The sequence below is a fragment of the Mus pahari genome, chromosome 19 (assembly GCF_900095145.1).
Source record: "Mus pahari chromosome 19, PAHARI_EIJ_v1.1, whole genome shotgun sequence".
NCBI lineage: Eukaryota > Metazoa > Chordata > Mammalia > Rodentia > Muridae > Mus > Mus pahari.
In genome coordinates this window covers 64,502,543-64,524,260 of record NC_034608.1, presented here as the reverse complement: position 1 = coordinate 64,524,260, position 21,718 = coordinate 64,502,543, and the positions used below count along the sequence as shown (strand labels likewise).

General features: G+C 41.8%; 1 protein-coding gene across 12 annotated transcripts in view; it reads left to right on the top strand.

Moving 5' to 3' along the window:
• The window catches only part of Tenm3 (teneurin transmembrane protein 3), a 723,224-nt gene that overhangs the window by 565,296 nt on the left and 136,210 nt on the right, over positions 1-21,718 (top strand). For all 12 annotated transcript variants that reach the window (XM_029531766.1, XM_029531758.1, XM_029531759.1 and 9 more), the window contains one exon: positions 18,836-18,958. In XM_029531766.1, coding sequence (XP_029387626.1) covers positions 18,836-18,958 — 123 coding nt within the window. The remainder of the gene's footprint in view (positions 1-18,835; positions 18,959-21,718) is intronic.

The window sequence follows — 21,718 nt, the reverse complement described above, 5'->3', positions numbered from 1 at the left end:
TGGCTCTCGCACTTTCTTTACAGAGGCCTGTTTTCCCTTGACGAAGGGTAACCTAAAGATCCAGGCACTGCATCTTGATATATGAACATGCGTAGTATCGTGAAATACAAATCAAAGTCAAGGCGGGACCTAACACCTCCTCCAGCTGCACCAGGCGGTTCACACCGGCTGAGTAAGAAGCATTATCAAACATTTAGCTTTGGGTTCCACGTACCACTAGGCAGACAGAGTCTGAAGAGACTTTGCATTTCATCCAGAACCTTGAAGGTGTTTGCTTGCAAGCTGTGTTAGTTTCTTTATTCATTGCTGGGACGGAGCGTCTGATAAAAGCAACTTGAGAGTAAAGGTTTATGTTGGCTCACGGTTCCAAGGGACAGCTTGTCCTGGCAGAGGAATCATGGCGGCAGATGCTGCAAACAACTGTTCACAGTGCCTTTCCAGACAGGAAGCAGAGAGGCGGGAATGTCCGCACTGAGCTGGCTCTTTCATATTATGTACTTTGGGACCCTGGAACATGATAGTAGATCGAGGGTGGTCTTCCATCCTCACTTAATCTAGAACGGTCCCGTGGATGCTCAGGACTTTGTCCCCAAGGTGATAGTAGATACCATTAAGTTAACAGTATTAATCATCACATGGATGTTCGTTCAACTTAAGGAACCTTGAGAAAACAGAAATCTTAGTGACATGTACTATGCTTGCCCAGTTTCTTGGCTTCTTCTCCTTTTGACTAGGTTTTTCCCTAACCAATAATTCAGTTTGACAGCAGATATTTGTTCTCCCATCTATGATATATAATTCGGTGGTGGTAACATTCACTTTGTTACTGTCATTCCAGCCAATTTCCGAACACTTCTATTACTCCCTAAAAAGGAATTCTGTGTGCTTTAACACTTGCTTTGCGTTTCTTTGTAACAACTTGGTGAGGGCTTTTTTTTTTTTCCTGTAGCCGAAAAATAGCTGAATTTTTTTTGATGTTTATGAATTTACTTCCTGAAGACTACGGATAATTCAGCACTATTTTTCTTTTGATTGCCTTCCTGACACGTGCTGTTAACCAAAGAACCACACGCATTTCCAATTCTCCTTTTCATTTTAAAAATATGTATGTTGTTATTTATTTCCATGGAACAGCTGCTCCCGAGTGAAGTGAGTCCGAAAATAGATGTTGTCATGTGTCTGCTTAAAAGGGCTGTTTAACAACAGGAGCATTCCCTGAACCTAGTGAAAAAGCAACCCGCAGAGCCAGGGTTCAGTACAGTTAGGATTCCTTAGCCATTCTCCGTGCTACTTTTGAGCATATTTGCATTTTGGGAACATCTTTACCTCTCTGTGTACCTTGAAATTGATTACAGTACTAGCTATATATATGCATCTCAGGGTCAGAAGGAACTTCATGCCGACCCTTTATGCATCATGGAAAAATCAACCAGCTAAATATATGTGGGAAGATAAAGAGTGTGGTGACATTCTTTTTCCTTTGTAGACATGTCCTTGTAATAAAAGCACTGTTTTAGTGGGTTGTAGAACACAGACATGCTCTGAATTACAACCCAGTTTTCACCACAGCATCTTCCCTTAACCCTTTGACGCATTACATTTTACCTGAGCTGGAGACGAGGGTGGTCTATGCTACTGTGGTTTTTATCGCGTCATAGGAAAGCTGTGTTGCCTGAATTTTAGAGGAGGGGTATTGTGAAGTTGAAGTTTGGGGATCAGTATTTTATTTTTTATAGCCATGAAATTAAGACACATTTATGCCTGATTCATTGGTGAATGGAGTCACAGAGTATAACAGCTTACCTGAGGAGAAGAATCATCCTTTAATTAAATGACCTTCAGGAGTACTCTACATTTTTGAACCCAAGAAGAAGAGCGAGCTAGCAAAAACTAAGCTCTACAAAACTGGGTGAAGGGTGTTGTTTGTTTGTTTTTCCTTAATAACAACAGTGCTTTGCATTTCTGCATTCCTTCAACACTCTCTAAACTTTGTTCATATCATTTGGGGGTTTTATCCTGGCATCAAGTAGGAAATCTTCTTGGTGAATTTTCACAAAACATTTTCCATGTCTTTGTATTAGAACATGGAAAAGAACATGGAGGTCACTTAAAACCCAGCACAGTCTACTCCCAGCTCGGTAATACCAAACCAGCGATTTCTGCTTGAACTCACTAAGAAAAGCCTACAATACTTGCCACTGACTTGTGACAGTGTAGAGTTTTTGATGCTTTTTATTAGCATATTTGGTTTTGAGTTCATTCTGTTTTTTATTATTGCCACAGAAAGAAAGCACTTTCCGGATCAGGAAGGCACAAGCTCTTATGCCCCTCCTTTCCGCTGAGAATAGTTTATGTTGTTCTTAGCTTGGTATGAAGCCAGCTAAAATAAATAATATCAAAAATACTGTATTTAAGCAAACTGTATTTTTATTTGAATATAGGAATTTCTTGACTTGGAAAATAGCCTAGATCACTAACAATTAGAAATAACTTTAAATTCAATTCATCTTCAGCTTGTGCTAGTGATAAACAGCTTTTCTGTGATATCTAGTATTGGTTTCCGTCTTAGGTTATTATCGTGTGTGTGTGTGTGTGTGTGTGTGTGTGTGTGTGTGTGTGAGTGAGTGTGTGTGTGTGGTGTCTGTGTGTGCATCTCTGTGTGCATGTTTTGTGGGCTGTTGCCATCTGCAAACCACGGCAGCTAAGACGCACAATAAAGCAGTTGCCCACGCTAGTACCACAATGCATAATGTTCTGTTGGTGTTGCCCCGTCAATGGCTTTTGCATGAGTGATAATGAGAGTAGAGTGTTCAGGGAGCAATACCCACAGAGCAGAGAGAGGACGGCCAGGATTCAGAAGGGTAAATGACTGGCTGTTCAGACTTCTCAATAACTTTACTGTGAAGACTTCACATTCCATGGACTCTGAAGTCAATGGCTCCATCTTAATCCATCTTAAAATCGAGCGGATGAAATAACGCCCAAACATTCTTCTGCTACATGTTTATAGTTCCCATATCATCTGTAAATGCTCACCCTGTCCTTCTCTGTCGATGATAAGGCTTCTAAAACGTCTACTTCCAGTGCCCTTAGTAGGAGACAGGCATTCATCTACACAGCTAATGACTGTTCATGAATTCAGCAGATTTGTTGATTGCGTTGATGCTGTGGAAGACACACTGTCACAGATTCAGCAGTGGTAAGATTTAGACAATCTTCTGTAGCCACTACTCCATGCCTTCTTACAGGTTGTAATATTTTGGAGGGAGGATACATCTAACAGTTTGCTGCAGTCATCATCACTATTGAAATATAAGAGGAGAAGACAGCCGGGGTGGTGTGTGTGTGTGTGTGTGTGTGTGTGTGTGTGTGTGTGTGTGTGTGTGTGTGTGTGACACTCAGTGGTGCTGGTGGAGGTGACTCAATGGTAAAACTCTGGCATGTGCTGCACTCTCATGTCACCCCTCGCCAGGCAAGAGACAAGGGAATAGGAAACAGAGATGGGGTGGGGAGGCAGAGAAGAAAATAGGAAGACATGAGGAAAGGAGAGAGGGAGAAGGGGAGGAGAGGGAAGACAAGGAGGGATTATGGGAGACGAGCAGAGCATATAGAAGTCATAGCTTATTGAGTCTGAACATTAGAGAAAGATTTCTGCTAAGGCCTGCATTTTGACTTAGGGGCAGAGCTAACAGTTTACAACATAACCTAAATGTAACTCAGAAAGTCAGTTGTCAGGGACGAAAAAAATCTGCACGCAACTTAGAGGAAAGTTAGGAGATGTGTTTTTATTCTTTGTTGATTTAAGGAGAACTTTTGTCACACTTAACATCTATAAGAGGAAAGAGATGTCACTTTGGGAATGTTGGGTAGCTGAGCTAAAATTGTCACAACAATTTATAGTCTTTTTTGTTTCTTTCTATAACATACTTTAAAATTTTTATTTATAAAGCAAATAAAGCATGTTCAGAGAACAGTTTTTAAAACTTAAAGAAAAGCTGTTATGAGTCTTTTTAAAACATTGGTTGAGTACTCTGTTGTGAAGAAATTCTCTGTGTGTCTATGTGTGTGTGTCGTGTGTCATGTGATGTGTATGTATGATGTGATGTGTGTATGTTGTGTGATATGCATGTATGGTGTAGTATGTAGATATGTGTGTATATTCATGTGTTGTGTGACATGCATGTATGATGTGATGTGTATGTGTTGTGTGACATACATGTGTGATGTAGTATGTAGGTATGTATGTATATATTCATGTGTTGTGTGATGTACATGTATGGTGTCGTATGTAGGTGTGTATGTGAATGTGTGTTGTACATGTATGGCGTGATGTGTGTGTGTGTGTGTTTCTGTGGTGTATGTGATATGAGGGTGGTATGTGATTGGGAGTTATTATATTTCAAAGGCTCCGCATAGTAAAGATGGTGTTTTCTACTTATTGATCACAGAAGAGTCAGCCTATCAAATTGCTGGGATAGTACTAAACCTGGAAGGAGCATCACTTTGAGTTCTTCCCATTGGACAGCCTGCTCTGTTGTTCTCCAGCAGGACCTCAGTGTACAGTTCACTCTGACATTAAGCTTTTACTCGTTTAACTCTCAATTCCTACGATTTGGTGCCCTCCCTCCACGCCCAGCCCCCACTGTACATTTTAAGCACACATTATAGGAGAAATCAAAGAGCAATTGTATTTTCTAGCTAGATCTCCTTCTACACAATACTAAGAAAGTATCTACTGATTTAAATGCATTCTGGCCCTTCCTTTCCCTGTTACATCCCACACTGGCAATGTATCCAGGTTTGCAACGAAGAATCCAGTCTTGCTACACCTTGGCTCTTTGCCTGCACCCTGCCCAACGTAGACTGACTGGCAGTCGTAGGAGGTCTTCACTTCAGCCTTAGGGTCATCCAATCCTCTCTGTCTTTTTTGCTCTTAACACACTGTCTCCCCCAGACCGTTTTCAGCCTTCCTGATTCCCAGGAGAGAAAGCCTTCCATCCCATCCTCCATTTCCCACTATGGAGAGAGCATGCCCGCAGTACCCACCCCCGGCGATTCCTGTATGCAGTTTCTAAAGTAGAAAGCTTTTGGTTAGGCGAGGAATTTCTTAATTTTGTTTGCTTTTCATATTCTCCTCTTAGTACCAATGCTTCAGTTTAATTCCATTAAGTATAACTAGATATTGTTGATATCTCCCTTAGACATTAACTCCATAAGACATAGGCAGTGTTTAATTCAAAAGTATGAGTTCAAGAATATGAATAAGACATAGTCCTATTAGTACACACATCAGACATTAGCACAATGAGGTCACAGTCTTATGGAAGAAAATATGTCAAATGTGCCTTTCACGTTGCATATTTTTCAAATCTCTGCACTGTCATTTGCTGGCTGTGTTATTCCATGCAAGGTACATCCATAAATCTGAGGTCTCTCGGGAATATGGACAAACTTAGTAAATGGGAGGAAGATTTATATGATCTGAATAAAAACTAGACTGTAGTAAACAGTATTAAATTTGATAATAATGATGTAATATTGCTTTGGGGAAATATTGAACAAAACAATCAATGTGCTGTACAAAACTGCAAGTGTTTGCTTAACTTTAGCTGCTAGCATCGCTCTTCCTCCTCCATGGTCCTACCTAGGTTAACTGGGAACCCACCGTGTAGCCCAGAGTGCTTTCAGACCCACAGCAGTGGTCCTCCTTTAACAACCTGACTGCTGGGATTACAGTGTGAGCCACCAGCCACACCAGTATTGCTCAGAACAACCCAGTGAGCCAAATATTAATGTCCACACTTTTTCAAAAAAATGGAATGGTTAGATGCAGAAAATGAGTTCCCTGCTCATTCTTAGAGCCGATGGGTAGTTCGTAGAAGAACCATATCTAGATCATTTCGTTTTGAATCTCCACTGTAACCTTTCTCCTGCTCAGATCTAAGAATTTGAAGGCTATCCATGGACAGGAGAATGAACACTGAATGACAAAAGGGGGTCACTTTCAGTTTGAGTTCGTGCTCTGTGCTATCTCGTGAGGAAGGAAGGTCCCGGGGGAATGTTGGCGTTTCCCTGATGAGTGTCTGATCCTTCTTTCATTGAAGTTAATTTTGTGGGCATGCATTTCTGCTTGGCTTTACTGATGTTGTCTCTCATTCATTCCCTTCATCTGTACTGTTTCTTTCTGTTTACATTAAGAGTTGTTGTCGATAGCATCATGCAAGCATATTTCCTCTTAAAAGTCAGTGCAATAAAACTGTTGCAGGGCATTTCAAAGAAAAAAATATATATATATGTGTGTGTGTGTGTGTGTGTGTGTGTGTGTGTGTGTGTGAAATAGCCACTGTTAAAATAATACTGTGAAAAAAAAAGCTTCTAATCATATCATAGTGGAGATAGGTACTCTTCTTTTAATGTCTGCTGCAGGAAACAGACAAGTAGCAGGTCTTTGCTTTCAGGCCCTTCATTCTGAATCAGTGGTCCTCAACCTGTGGGTCGCGACCCCTCTGATTACACTGGTCACTAAGATGATCTGATCTGCCTATCGGATATTTACATTACGACTTATAACGGTAGCCAAATTACAGTTACGAAGTAGCAAAGGAAATAATTTTATGCTTGGCGGTCACCACCACAGTCTCAAGGTTCAGTTATGTGGAACTGAAGCTTGAGAACCACGCGGCTCCTGGTCCCCTGTAGTTAGTCTTGTTGTTAGCTCCATCCAGTTCTGGTTGTAACAGGCTCAATGCACAGAGGGGCTGAGCCTCTGAGCTGCCTTGCGTTTGTAAATAGAGCCCGGCCGTACGTATTATTTCAGCACTCTCAAATAATCATAACTTAACATCTTTATTTTCTATTTCCAGAGCAGAGGTATTTTTAGATGCTTTTAGCTTCTTCAGAGAAGTTCTCTCTCGCCTCAGAAGGGAGTCACACGTAGAGAAGAGATGCATGCTTAAAGTGGGAAAGTGGGCCATTTATTTTTAGACGACAAGAGTGAGGCCACCAATACAGACGCAAGCTGCAACTGGAAGCAAATCTCCCGGGGCCAGACACTGCAGCTCCCCCTGTGTTTTGTTTTGAAACCCATCCACAGACGCTCTACAAGTGACCATTGATAATAGTTAGAAGTATGGTAATAATTAGGCGGAAGTGTTTCCTTGAACGAATGATCCTAAAGGAGCCTGTGGTCACTGGCTTCCCAAGACATTCTGTCACTCCTTAGTAAGGGCTGACGTGAGAGTCAAGGGAGGAGAGAGAGGTGAATGTCTGTCACAGCTGCCCCTGCCTGCTAGGTGTGGCTGTCTCAGTAGACTCCTCCCAGACAGTGGAACCGTGGCGTGGATGAGGAATCGTGTGAGCTGCCTGTGCCTAGACCCCAGAATGGTCACTGACATTGTTTCCAGTTTCCATTTGGGAAGTACCTGCCTGCACATACGTGCCGAAAGGCACACATACATACGCTCACAAGTCATTCTCCAGGAAGGGACCAGGTTGTCCTGGAATGTCACTGTTACAAAGGGGCTGCTTTGGTAGATTTTGTCATCATTTAATATACCAACATTCCTCTAAGAATCTTCATATTTTACTGGCTTGGTCTTTTAATAATGGTTAAGCATCTTAACATTTCAATGATTTATTTGGTGGGGGGGGTTCCTATGCTCTATGACTTTTTCTTCTTTCTCTTTTTTTTATTGGATATTTTCTTTATATACATTTCAAATGTTATCCCCTTTCCCAGTTTCTCCCACACACACACACACACCCACAGGAATCTCCTATTCCATCCCCCTGCCCCTGCTTCTATCCTACATCCTACAGTTAGATGACTTTTATTTTCATGTGTTTGTGTATGTGTGTTGGGAACCTAGCTCCACCACTGAGCTACACTGCCACCTTTCTACCACCTTTCGAAAAATTCAGATGAAGCCAAGGGAAACGCGCACGCTTAGCATCCATAAACGCTTAGCATCATAAAATCAGAAAGTGTAGTTCTGAACGCTGCTGTGAAGAGGGCAATCCCGATGAAGAAGGAGCCCGTAGTGCTACAGGTCTCTGAGTAAGGAGTAGCAGCCATGGGGCTCCACCGCTAGCTGCTATTAACTGTCACCAACGAATCCTCTGCCACCTTCGCTCATCGAGGCAAAGGCAGCATTTTGGCAGACAGGGAACTAGTACACAAATCACATACATGATTTCAGTCTGTATCTTGAGTGCTCTTGAAATAGCCATCTTGTTTAAGATTGACAATTGTTTGTTCCTCCAAGATCCTCTGGTCTGGTGGTGGCATGGTCCTTTGGGCGGGTTGATTGCATCAGTAAGTCCTCCTTCTGTTGAGCAGAATGAAGGCTTCTTTCAGTTAGCCCCCCCACCCCCCAAACTAGGAAAACCTAGAAACAGTAGAAAAATAAGTCTGCCTTAGAAATCCTAACTTCATTCTCTCTGTGTCTAGAACAGTAGCTTGATTTTCCTCAGCCTCTACCTTGGCTGTGAGTGGGCAGTGGGAGAGACCATTTCTTAGGTGTTGTCTATAGGAGTTTTATACTACGTCTACGGAGTGAGGAAAGGAAAAAAAAAATTACTTTCAGTAGTAGAATTTTAAAATATCATCATACATAAAATAATATAAATCAAATATAGCAGAAATAAACATAGAAGTTATATTTATTTATGTCCCATCAAGACATGCTGATAGCTAGTCATTTATGATCCATGACCAAAACAAAAAGGAAAAAATACAATATTAATATAAAATATTGGCAGCTGTTCATTTACCTTTTCTTTCTTCCTCTCTCCCCCAACATCTGCTCATTCATAAAGTCTGTGGTTTTATAATGTTATCTTAAATTCTCAGGGAACCTTGCCACATCAAACATTGGTTCTTTTGTATACAGAACCATCATGCAGCTGATAAAGAGGATAATCTCTTCTGTCACGATGACAACTGGAAAACATATGGATGTGGACATGTGTGAGAAATACTGATTTCAAAAGAACTGTATTTGGGCCAGCAAGGTATAGGCTGCTGAACTAATATTAGCTTTTTAAGTTAATAACAAATAGAAATAGATTCAAATGCCAAAATATTGCCTAACCCATTCTGTCAACATGCATATAAACACAGCAGGAAACCCAAACAAAAGCTAATTTATGGGGAATGATCTCCTCCTAATGATGGCGTAGACCATGGGGGTCCACATTATAAACTACAGTCTTTACATGAGAGAGCTCATTTTACATAGAAACCTTGGTTGCTTTCTGGTAGTATATATCAAGTATAATCATTGCCCTATATTTAAGAGTATTTTTCTTATTTTTTTCCCCTCTGTAAGACCTAGTCATTCCACGTGTACATCACGTATAATTAGATATTCATGAAATTAAAATTGAAAAACTGAAAACAAGATGCACCAGGTGAAAGTCTTACCACCCTTGGAACTATGCAGGGTAGTTTTCCAAGTAAGCATAGAGGAGCAAAAGTGCGTTCTAGTGTGTTGATATGTTATCGATACCCAGATGTGGGAATTTCTTTTATTCCCTCAGAGATAGACCCCTAAATATACTGGCACGTCATAGAAGGTAAATCTAAAAGTGATCTTTGAGACCATCTCAGGCAGACTGGGTAGATTTTTTTCATCTAAATAAGATGTTAACCACAGAGAAAGCCAGGAAGCACCCAGGATGCCTCAGATATATGGTACCCGACAGGAGGCTAGGACTTGAGTGCCTGTGAATAAAACAAAAGGCCCTGGAAGATATCCTGGGCAATCTGTATTGCAACAGTCTCTTTAAGTGTAAAAGATGAGCTCTGGGTTGTATTTTTTCCTGCAGCTTCTGTTAAGGGGTCTGTAATGAGTCTTCCTCCCACAGATAACTGGGGGTATGGGGGGGTGGAGACACTCCATGATGGATGAGAGATGAAGGGACAAGAAAGGGAAACTAGTCCTCTGCTCGCTTGGGTGAGCATTCAAGATTTGGGAGACTAAAGAAGATTGAATCGCAGATATTCAGCATGACATTTTTGAAGTCAGTTTTTCTCGCCAGACCTCGGTTCTCGTGTTATCTCGTGCCTCTTGTCTTTTCGAGATGGCTCCCTTGCTCCTGCAATATTAAAGAGCATTTAGGCCAGGATAGCAGGCCTGGTAAGAGCCTTGCTCTGCGTTGCCAGGACCTCAGAGTGTACTCCTCAGGCGCCAGGTTGCTGATGGCAAGGGGCGCCCGCCTCTGGGTTTCCTTCACAACATCCCCTGTCATTTGCTCCAAGGTTCTGGCAGACTGCTGGACTCTGTCACCAGCTGTCACCAGCCACACTTGGCAGGATCCAAGGACTCAGACAGCCAGGAGAAATAATAGTAGCTGTGGTAACAACTTCAGTGGCATGGTCCCCAGAGACAAGATCAAATTTGGCACCTTTCCTCTCAACGGGAATCTAAAAATGGCACTGAATTTGCTACTTGGTGGTATGTAATTTTATTTAATTACACATTTTTGGTTTCAAGTGTTCCACATGCTTGTTGCTAAGTGTCAAATGAACTTACACTGGTAAAAACACTGGCATTTCCCCCTTTCATAAGGAGGAGGTAGCAATAAATCCATGGGTTTCTTTATTTCCATCCACCTTGAAAAAGTTGAGAGAATGCATGCTGTAATTTCTCTTACTGGAGGACTTCAAATCTAAAAGAAAATCCCTTCACAAAATTTTACTGATGCATCTTTACTAATACACTGTCTCAAAATTATTTCAATTCATGAGGGTTTTTTTTTTCCCATCCTTTAACTTGTACTAGAAAAACCTACCGGGGTCGGGGGTGACCTGAGAGTTTATGGAGAGAATGTTTTTCAACTACGTGAGAAATATTTTCACTTTCGCCATCATAAAAATTGGTTACAGTCCAAGCAAGGAGACTACAGCCAGCCTAAAAAGAGACATTCTGGGGCTGGCGAGGTGGCTCAGCAGGTAAAGGTGTTTGCTCCAGCCTAGAAGCTTCCGTTGAATTCCTGGAACTCATGTGTTCAGGTGGAAGAAGAGAACCAACTTTACAGAGTTGTCCCCAATCCCCACACATGTGCATGGTGGGTGCGTGTATACATATACACACAATAAGAACAACAACAACAATATTAAATAATTTTTGTAAAGATACAGTTTTGAGTTGTCTACTTGGCTCTAGCATAGGTCTTGATAGTCATCATTTGTTTAAACACCATATAAGCCAGTCAGAGAATTGATATTATTATAACCCTTTGTCTCTCACTTGAACATGAATTTCTGTTTTGTGAGATGGAGATGGCAGATGTTGCAACTTCATTTAAAACTGTATTGCATGGGAATCCTCTATCTAAGGCAGTGGTTCCCAACTTTCCAGATGCTTCATCCCTTTGATACAGATGCTTATGTTATGGTAATCCCAACCATAAAACTCTTTTCGTCACTATTTCATAACTGTGATTTTGCTACGGTTATAAATTGTAATGTAAATATCTGTGTTTTCTGATGGTCTTAGGTGACCCCTGTGAAAGAGTTGTCGCCACCCACAGGTTGAGAACCACCGATCTGAAAAATCTATGGTCTCCTGCCTGGAAAAAGAGGGTAGTCGGTGCTCCCTCTGACTGCTACCATGTCAACATGGAGTGTCCTCAGTCACTCTACACTGTATTTTCCAGCCTGTGTTTCTGAAGTGCAATAGTTTCCTGACAACTCAGGGTCACACACAGAACAGGGAACTCACTGCTTCTGTGAGGCAGGCTGGTAGGCCAGCACACGCTTGGGGACCCTTTGTCTCCACACCCACAGGACTGGAATCGCAGATGCAGGCCACCACCCCCAGATTGTTCTGTGCTGGGATGCAGACGCAGATCCTCACGCGTGTGTGGCAAGCATTGGAACAGCTGAGCCTTCTCCCAGCTCAGGGTTTGCATTTTGATGATGAATAATGATATCTAATGTTTATTAAGGATTGTCACAACTCTGTGGCCTTTATGGCCATCATCTTTATTTGATTTGATAATAGATGTATAAAATAGTTATAATTTCTGTCCCATGGGCAAGAAAACTGAGAAGTCCAGAAATGAGATAATAACTCAGAACCCAGTTAATTAACCACAGAGCTTGACTTGCGTTGACCTACCGCCACACCTAAACTGATATGGTAAAGGAGAAGGGCAACGCAGGAAGCCAAATAAGGACAAGGTTTTCTAGGGATGCCAGATATAAAACAAACTTCGAAGTGAAGCAATTTAGATGGATTTTTTTAATTATTATTATTAGCAACGCAAATCCCAAAGTCATCTGTCCCCATGGTTACAAGCTAAAGGTATAAACACAATGAAGATGAGAGAGAGAGATCAAGGCCAGGTTTGGTGCATCTTCACTCTTTGGGGTATATGAGAGGAGCAGCTGAATAAGTCAGGAGGGAGCAAATGACCTCCAATTTCCACAGTGCCAAACAACAGACATTTATCTCAAGTCTCTGCCTATTGTAAAGTCTGGTATCGGTGTAGCAGGGTGCCCCTACCTCATGCCCTTTCAGGTTGTAGTCAGACTGTAGGCTGTGGTTGACATCTCATTTGGAAGCATAAGTACTAGAGGAGTGTGCCTCCAGCTCACTCCCGGGGGTGGTGAGGGTCCTATCTCACCACGCGGGCTCTTCTCCACGGGACTGCCGGATACGGCATGTGACAGCTGCTTTACCCTATGGCGAGCGGTTGCAAGGGAGAGATCTGAACAACGAGAATAGAAGCTAAAGTCTTTGAGAACCTCAGATGAGAAAAGACATTCCGCGCTGCCAGCCTTATGCTTCCGGTTATAAGCAAGTTACTAAATCAAGCCTGCATTCAAAGGGAGGGACACGCATACGGGCTTGGCTGAGTACCAAGAGACAGGGATTATTTTGAACCACCTCAGAAGTGCCCCACTACAGTTGACTCACAGGCTGGCTTACTTTTGCTTAAGTGTGTGTGCAGTGCAATGATTGCACGCACTCTAGGGCACATGGTAACAACCCTACTCGGTCTGCTTCTCTGATCCCTCCATGGATAGGCAGCAAATTACAGAGGTGACTCCTGAAGCTTAGTCCGGGAAGCATTACGCCTTGGTTATGGCCACATGTTATGATTGGAAACAGTTACAAGTCTTTAGGGGACCAGAGAAGAGATATCGTCCTGTACCGTAGCCTATCAAAACACACTCACAGGAATTGTTCAGGGTACCTGAGAAGCAACTGTCAAAGTGCTAGGGGAAAAAAAATAAAGCAGGTGAACCACCAGACCAGGCTAAGACCGTGAGGCTGGGTGGCTCTTGTTTACAGACACCACTGATGTGTAAAGAGGATGTGTCTCAAGAGAGGCTACTTCCGATGAGACAATCCAAGAGAGCTCATAACCACAGAAAGGGGTTTTATTATAGATACCCCCAGGGGCTAAGGAGATGGCTTACAATGCAGTCGTGAGGACCAGAGTTCGGATCCCAAGAGCCCACCGAAAAGCTGAACAGGTGCGGATATCACTGTGAGCCCGTGTGAACCTTGGAGGCAGAGTGCAGAGCCTTGCGGCAACCTGGCTAACTAACTGATCAGCACGCTCTGGGTTCAACTGAGAAACCCTGCCTCAGTGCAAAAGATGGAGATGCATTGTAGAAGACCCGGATGCCAATTTTGCACACAGATATGTGCCCCCAATACATGTGATCAAGCATACACACAGGAGCACACACATATAGAAACAATAATAAATAAACAGATACTCCATACTATTGACTTCCCAGTGTTACCGGTTAATTGGACGATTCGGACATGCTAATTTGTGTTTGCATTGTTATGGTATCAATCTCCCAAGCTACTTCAAAATGCAAGGCTGAAGCTTCATGCCCACTAAAGAGCCCCCCCGTCTCTAGCTCCACTGTAAGTTCTTACTAGCCAGCACTCTCCTGTGTTTTGCTATGAATTTGAAATTTTCAGATGGAACCATATTCACCGTTTTGCAATTAGTCTATTCCCCTGGACATAGGTCTTCTCATTTCATCGGTAACTGTATACAGCAGGATTCTCTCCATATGTTTCTTTTTTATTAATTATTTTATTTATTTACATTTCAAATGTTGTTCCCCTTCCCGGTTTCCCCTTGGAAAACCCCCGTCCCTTCTCCCTCCCCTTTGCCTCTAAGAGGGTGCTCCTCTGCCCACTCACCCACTCCTGCCTAACCACTCTAGCATCCCCCTGTGCTACGGCACCAAGCCTCCACAGAACTAAGGGACTCCCCTCCCACTGATACCAGATAAGGTCATCCTCTGCTACATATGCAGCTGGAGACATGGGTCCCTCCATGTATACTCTTTGGTTGGTGGTTTAGTCTCTGGGAGCTCTGAGGGGTGTTGTTAGTTGATATTCTTCTATCTATGGGGTTGCAATCCCCTTCAGCTCCTTTACTCCTTCCCCTACCTCTTCCACTGAGATCCCTGGGTTCAGTCTAATGATTGGTTGGCTATGAGTATCTGCATCTGTATTGGCCAGGTGCTGGTAGAACCTTTGGGGGAACAGACATATCAGGCTCTCATCAGCAGCAAGCGCTTCTTGGCATCAACAATAGTGTCCTCTTGAGTCTGAATAATATTCAGGAATGTGTGTACCCACACTTGCTTTATCCACGTGTCCATCCCTGTAGAGGACATAATATTACCTCGATCCTTATGACTGGCGTTGGCTTAGGCAGGGCTGCGCAATGAGTTGAGATTTCCAGGTCAATTTTCATAGCCTTTGAGTTGTAACAAGAGCTGGATCAGACAGTTTTCCAGAAGATATAACCTTTACCAGACATTCACACAGGCAGTAGGTTTCCCCCACCCTTTGCCAAGACATATTATAGTTTCAAACTACAGAGTAGCCTGGGAGGCTGGGGACTGACTGTCACTAACACGGTATATGAAGTTGCTTGATCATACCGTTTGCTTCCTGACACCTGGGATTTGTACTACACAGAGCCTATCCCACTGTCCTCCCCGTGACGGAGTCTATCCCATCCTGTTCTGCAGCCACACTGTGTGCACCTTTATTCTAGTTGTCTCCTAGGCTCTGACAGAATATAGCTGTGGTCTTAGAAAGTCATGTCACTCTCGGGAAAGGTTTAGAAAGAGCGAGCCCACGGTGACTGTGAAGAATGCAGCAAATGCTTTCCCATGGGCTCAAATCTGTTTTCCAGTGCAGGACTGAAAACTTGAGCCCACTCATCTTTATTTGCAGATGTGTTTAATTAGGCTAAATTTCCCTCTGTTTGTCTGCCAACATACCCATGTAGTTCTATTACACCACTCTTTAGTAATTTGTGGGACAGTTGTGACTAAATTTGTTGCCTGCCCCTCTCTTCTCTCTCATTAACCCCTACATATGGATGCATGTGTAACCTGAGGTATATATAAGTGTCAGAGCTTAATCCAAACAATGACGGTTTTAAAGTAGGCAATATCCTAAGGCCAAACAACCCGTTGCCTTATATCTTCAGGGAGATGGTAAGCCAGTTGTGACATTGTCTGTGGTGCTCATATTCAGCATCTTAAGTGGATTGTTGTAATGATTGTGTGAGTGCATGCGTGTGCGCGTGCATGTGCGCAGTGTATGTATGGTGCTTGTGTGTGTGTGTGTGTGTGTGTGTGTGTGTGTGTGTGTAATAAAGCTGTTACCCATCTGGCAAACAAAAAAAAATAGCTCTCCTAACACAAGCATCTTTTTACTTTTTAATATTTAATATCTGTGTGCAATCCCATAGATTATCTCTACCCTTCAACATCTACCCAAGTCAATAATATGTTCAAATCTATCATTCAAGAAAATGTAATGTTGAAACATGACAATAATGATAAGTTATTCCTCATTGAAAGTCGGCCCCTATGGAATACAGCTAATGAGTTTTATCCCAGTAAACCCACTGGAGACTTAAAAACGTCAGACAACGAAACACACTCAGTCCGTGTTTCCTACCAAACTTCCTGCCCCAGCTCAGCAACAAGAGTACCAGAGAATCTGTTCCTGAATTGTGGTCCATGAGTAACGACAATCTGTATCCCAGTGACCTTGCCAAATGTTGTGAAAAAAGTAACTCACTCCATGTTGCTGGACCCAGAAAAGATTCAAAGCCAAGCTGTTGTCTACTGGAAGTGTGTAGGTTCTGGACCCTTGTAATGTGGAATTCTCAGAAAGCAAACCATTCGAAGCCAGAGACGGGCTGTATTGATTGCTGCTGTGGTAGAGTACACCTGTCAACCCTTTGCCGTCTGCAGAACCAGCTCCCATTATTTTCTCCAGAAATTGCTGAAGTATGTAAAACCTAGAAGAGTGTGTGAAGCGATAAATGTTTAGAAAGCTCCTGACATTTTGCTGCTCACACACTATGTAATTTAATGCAAAATGACATATGAAGATATACCCCCTTGTAAGATGACGACTTCGAGATTCAAGAATTCTAAAGCCTATATCTTAATCCGTGAAAATCAGAGTTTAAACAGAATATCTAGAAGACCATACTTTAAACAAGGAGTATGCATTTATGCATTTATACCAGATATGCAGCGTAGACATCACTCTATTATATTTCTTATTAACATTGTGCATTTGTCGCAGATGTTGTTAACAGGACAACTTCCTTAAATTATCAATATTTTTAAAACATCCCATCTATCACATATAATAATAATAGACTTTCACTCAGCTGCTTTTCATATATTATACTGATAGAGTCATTTATTGATTAATAATATGCATATACTGCATATTTATTCAGTTAAATTTTATTTTATATTTACTTTCTCACAAACTACGTAAAAAAGTATTTTCTTTGAAAAATCAGAAACTGGAAGTATCACTCATTTTAATTTATTGATTTAACAGATAATTATTGAAGTGTACAAGGTATCATTAGTCCTGAACATAACGCAAACCCACGTCAGACAGCACATGTAGCTTGTAACTCCAGTTCCAAAAGATCCAGTGTCCTCTGTAGTCTAGGGACACTCCCATGCATGTGCATACACACAATGCACACACATACACATAATTTTAAAATAAAAACCCTTTAAACTTAAAGACATCATCAACACAGTCTCGATAGTCTCCCCCCCCCCCCGTGTCTGTCTCCACCATCTTTAAGGATGAGATGGATTGCCACGGAGTTGGCAGCTTTGTGTAGTTGAACGGGATGCTTATCGAAAGGCGCCATGATCTGGTTAGGCAACCCCAAATGCGTCCAGAGTCTGAACTCTAGAGTACGTAAAGAAAATACTTATAGAGGGGAAAAAAGTCCTGCTGAATGCCAACTATAATTCTTATACTCTGTCGAGAATTTTTGCATCCATTAAATAAGCTAGACACGCCTTACCTTTAAGTAAATGTAATATGGATCATTAATTTTTTCAAAGATTAAATACTAAACTAAAGATTAAACCAGAGTCTAAATACATCTACAGACAATGCTCTTCGCCCTGGTGTTTTGGTTTTTGGGTTGTTTTTTTGTTTTGTTTTGTTTGTTTGTTTTTAACAATACTACTTGGATATGTAATAATAGTTCTCTATCAGAATCAGTTATCATACTACCCTTAAGATGCTTTCTGGAAACACCAGTCTTTCTCCAGATCACTTGTCAATTCCAGTGTACATAATGATCAAAATATCAGAATAAAACTCTCTTTCGTGATACACTCACATGGCGGTCATTGGGTTTCTCTCTGCACATGCAGCCTTCCTGAGGAAATCATGTCTGAACGACCTCCACGTAGTGGGGGTCAGTGCCTCGCCATTATTAGCGGTTAAAATGATAGGGACGTACTCCTCTAAATATTTTACACAAATTAACAAAAAATAATATATTAAAATTTATATTGAATTTGTACGCTCACAATCATATCATATAGTTCTCAGGTTATCTTTTCTAAATATTTTAAACAAGGAATTGAGAAACAAAAAAATTAATGAATGTAAATGCGTTATAAATTTATAAAATTATCATTATTCCCACTTCAAAAACTCACATAAATTATTTGATAGCTACATGTTGTTGGAGTGAATCACATGCTATAATTCAAAATTCTTCTCAATTTTAAGTGTAGCACACACCTGTAATTCCCAGCACATAGAAGGAAGAGGCAGGTAAATCTCTGTGAGTTCTAGGCCTGTATAATCTGTGGAGAGAATTCCAAGAGAGGAGGACTGTGGAGAGAGAGACAGAGACAGAGAGACAGAGACAGAGAGAGAGGCACACACAGAGACAGAGAGGGAGGGAGGGGAATGGAAGGAGGGAAGGAGAGAGAGAGGGAGGGAGAAAAGGAGGGAGAAGGAGATTGTTGCATTTTTGTTTTACACATCTAAGTCTACCCTGATTATCCCATATGCCGTCCAGTTCCTCTGGAAACAAGTTTTTGCTTTTTAACACAATACAATGGGAAAAAATGATGGTTTTAGAGAACATGGCGCAATTGTAACAGTGTGGTAAATCTTTGACCAATCTGTCTTCAAGAAGAGTTGGTGAATGCTGCTGCAGATGATTCCACAGCTTTCTTAAAGAGTGGCTCACAGACAAGCTAGAATAAATAACGTCTCCTGCTTAAGTCCTTCCTGGCACCAATTAACTGTGTAACACTCCGTCATTATTGAAGTACTGTCCTGGTGCCGGGCACTGCTCTTTGGACTGCATGTGTCTGAGGGACTCTGTTTATAGTTTGTACTGCACAAATATTCCTGCTATTTCATAAGATGGAAATGTGAACGTTACATATGAGTCTTGTTAGGAACATGTGAAGCGCTTGCCTTTGGAGTCCTGAATAGCAGACCTTTAACCAATTTGTATGCTTTACCCCCAGCAATGCATCTATTTGGCCTCAACTGGCACTTACAGCAGACAGAAAATGACACATTCGAGAATGGAAAAGTGAATTCTGACACTGTGCCAACAAACACTGTATCGTTACCTTCTGGCGACAATGGTAAGAGAAAGAGTCCTGGAGCCTGTGGTTCATTTGTTTGTTTGTTTGTTTGTTTTTCCCTTTAACGTCACCCTCCATAAATTTGTCTTTAACCACGCTTGCATTCAGCTTCTGTGAGGAGGAAGAAAGGTTTGGAGGTGGTAGATATCATCTGCTCATGAATATTTTTATTAATTTACTCAAAAACTTGAAGACTCAACACATTTATCGCAGGACTAATACAGTCTCTGCCTTCGGCGGCTGATGGTTTGTCTCTTTTGCTGTTCCCTCTTTACGAGCGTGTTCCGAGGTTTGTTTTCGGGACACGACTGGAAGACAGTTCAGAAGGTCATCTCTCATGGTACCTTGGGTATATTACGTTTTCTTAATTGGGCTTGCACATGGAGCATACTAATCTTATTAGAAAAGCTTTAAAATATAAACCACATTAAAGGATTGTAACTTAATTGACCTTTTCACCCAGTTGCCCTCCCGCCAAATCTTTTAGAGTTTGCACTTGGAGATAATAGAGGCTTTTCAATCAATTGTTTCTGAATGAAAACAGAAGTTATGTGGCTAGAGAATGCTATATTTCATATTTCCAATATAAACTCCTCAAAATGGACACATGCATCCATCCATCCATGCGGGGTGTAGTTTCGGGTTATTTATGGGTGCGCAGGTACATAGGTCAGCGAGTGAGAACGGTCTCTTCTGCTGCTTTGGAGAACATAGGTTATTTCTCAAAGCAACCTCCCAGACATCTTTGTCTTCTGTTGTGCGATAAATTATTTGCTTTAAGGGATTTCCTTTGCTCTTCCTCCATCCCTCCCAGGGGTACGTGAGCGATGCTTTCCCACCCGTGACTTGCATCTCGCACGCCTCAGTTCTCTGCAAGGAGAGAACAAAGCCAGCATCTCTTTTAGATGTTCTTCTCCTTTACCGTTGGGCTGAAGATATGAACTTGTTCTCGGTTGTTAACCTTTCATCGTTTTCCCTAACAATGCTACTCTCTGACAGTGGTTCTCAACCTGTCGGGGCTGTGAGCCGTTTGCGGATGGAGGAACCCTTTCACAGGGGCTGCCCAAGCTTATCTGCATATCGGTATTTACGAATCATGGCAGTAGCATAATTACAGGTATGAAGTAGCAAGAGAAATGACTTTATGGTTGGGGTCACCACAACTATATTAAAAGGTCACAGCATTAGAAAGGTTGAGAACCACTGCTCAGTCTTGAGCATATACACCTTAATGAGACTAACGGATTTTAGGCCTTAGATTTTTCACAATACTAGTAAATACTCCCCCATATAGAACCTTTGATACAATGAACTATAATCTGGTATCTGCCATGTCACCACAGGGCATCGCTGTAGAGTGGGGTCATGGCAGAAAAGAAATATCTCTTCATTGAAACTGCACCTAGCACATTTCATAGAAGTAATGCTTTAATTAGCACGACTGCTATGTGTTTTAATCCATTGGCACCATGTGTAAACAGATCAGGAAACTACACAGGAATTAAGATCTATTTGTTTGTGTTGACTGAAACCGAGGCTACCTTTTTCAGTGGATGCTGAGCATAAAGTTAGTCAAGTAGAACTTATTAGTTACACCAGGGATTATTTTTACAAGTGACAAATCATAATGCTAAAGAATTCTGTGTTTCTTGTGGACATTTTGTTTACTGATAGCATCCAAGCCTGTTGTCGTTAAAATGAAAACGTTGTAGCTAATTAGCATTACTGAACTCAGAATTTGGGATACTGGGAAAGCTGCGGGTGCAAAGATGCTCACGCCAGGCTCAGTCGTGGCTGCTCACAAACTTTTCCAGGAAATAACTGGCTCACATCAGCATCTCTCAGTGCACATGAGCACGTGTTCAAATCCAAGTTCCTCCACCTATTTACCTTGGTACACTGGGCAAAGCGATTCAGATGTGCAAGGAAATTTAGAAGAACCCTAGACTAGACTGAGATTGTTTCGCCTCCAGAACATTCAGAGCACACCATAGGAATACAGTTTCTACGTAGTGCAGCTCCCTGAGAAATCTCTGAAGACAGTTCCGAAGCCTGTGGACTGTAATAGCAGAGAGTTTCATGTTCATCAAACCTGCACACCCGTGAGCATGGACATCATCTGTAAATGAAATTTCTAAATTCATTTTTGTCTCTCCATCCAGAAATACACTCCAGTACTTTCTATTCTCCCCTAATAAATACTAGTCAGAAAATAATGTCATAGTTTGTGGAAAGCCAAAGTTTCAAAACCTCTCACTGGACAGATTGTTAATGTGTACCTCTGAAGTAACTGTGTATAAGTTTATTCAGAGTAACTTTTCCATCCTTGAATAAAGAACTCTTTCCCGAAGTGGGTGGTCACAGACCTCCTCTCCTGATTTACTTGTGAACTCCAGAGAACTAACCTTCCAGCCTGGCTGCAGAACCATGGGATTTATGGAAATTTCAGGTTGGGGGTAGGAGAGGCAGTGTCTTAGCACAGACTTTGGTGAAAATGTGACCTACACAATTCACTTGTCTACTTTACTATTCCCCCAGATAAAGCCCCAAATCCCTATATTGTAAAGATGTAATTCTGTTTTTTCAAGTAGAGATTCTTGTTGGTATTTAGTTCTTCAGTGGGCTGGCAAGAGTCTGTTTGCATGAGTCGGGGAGCCTATAGTCTACTTCTTGTAATAAAAAAAAAAGAAGGAAGGAAGGAAGGGAGGGAGGGAGGGAGGGAGGGAGAGAGAGAGAGAGAGAGAGAAGGAAAGGAGAGAG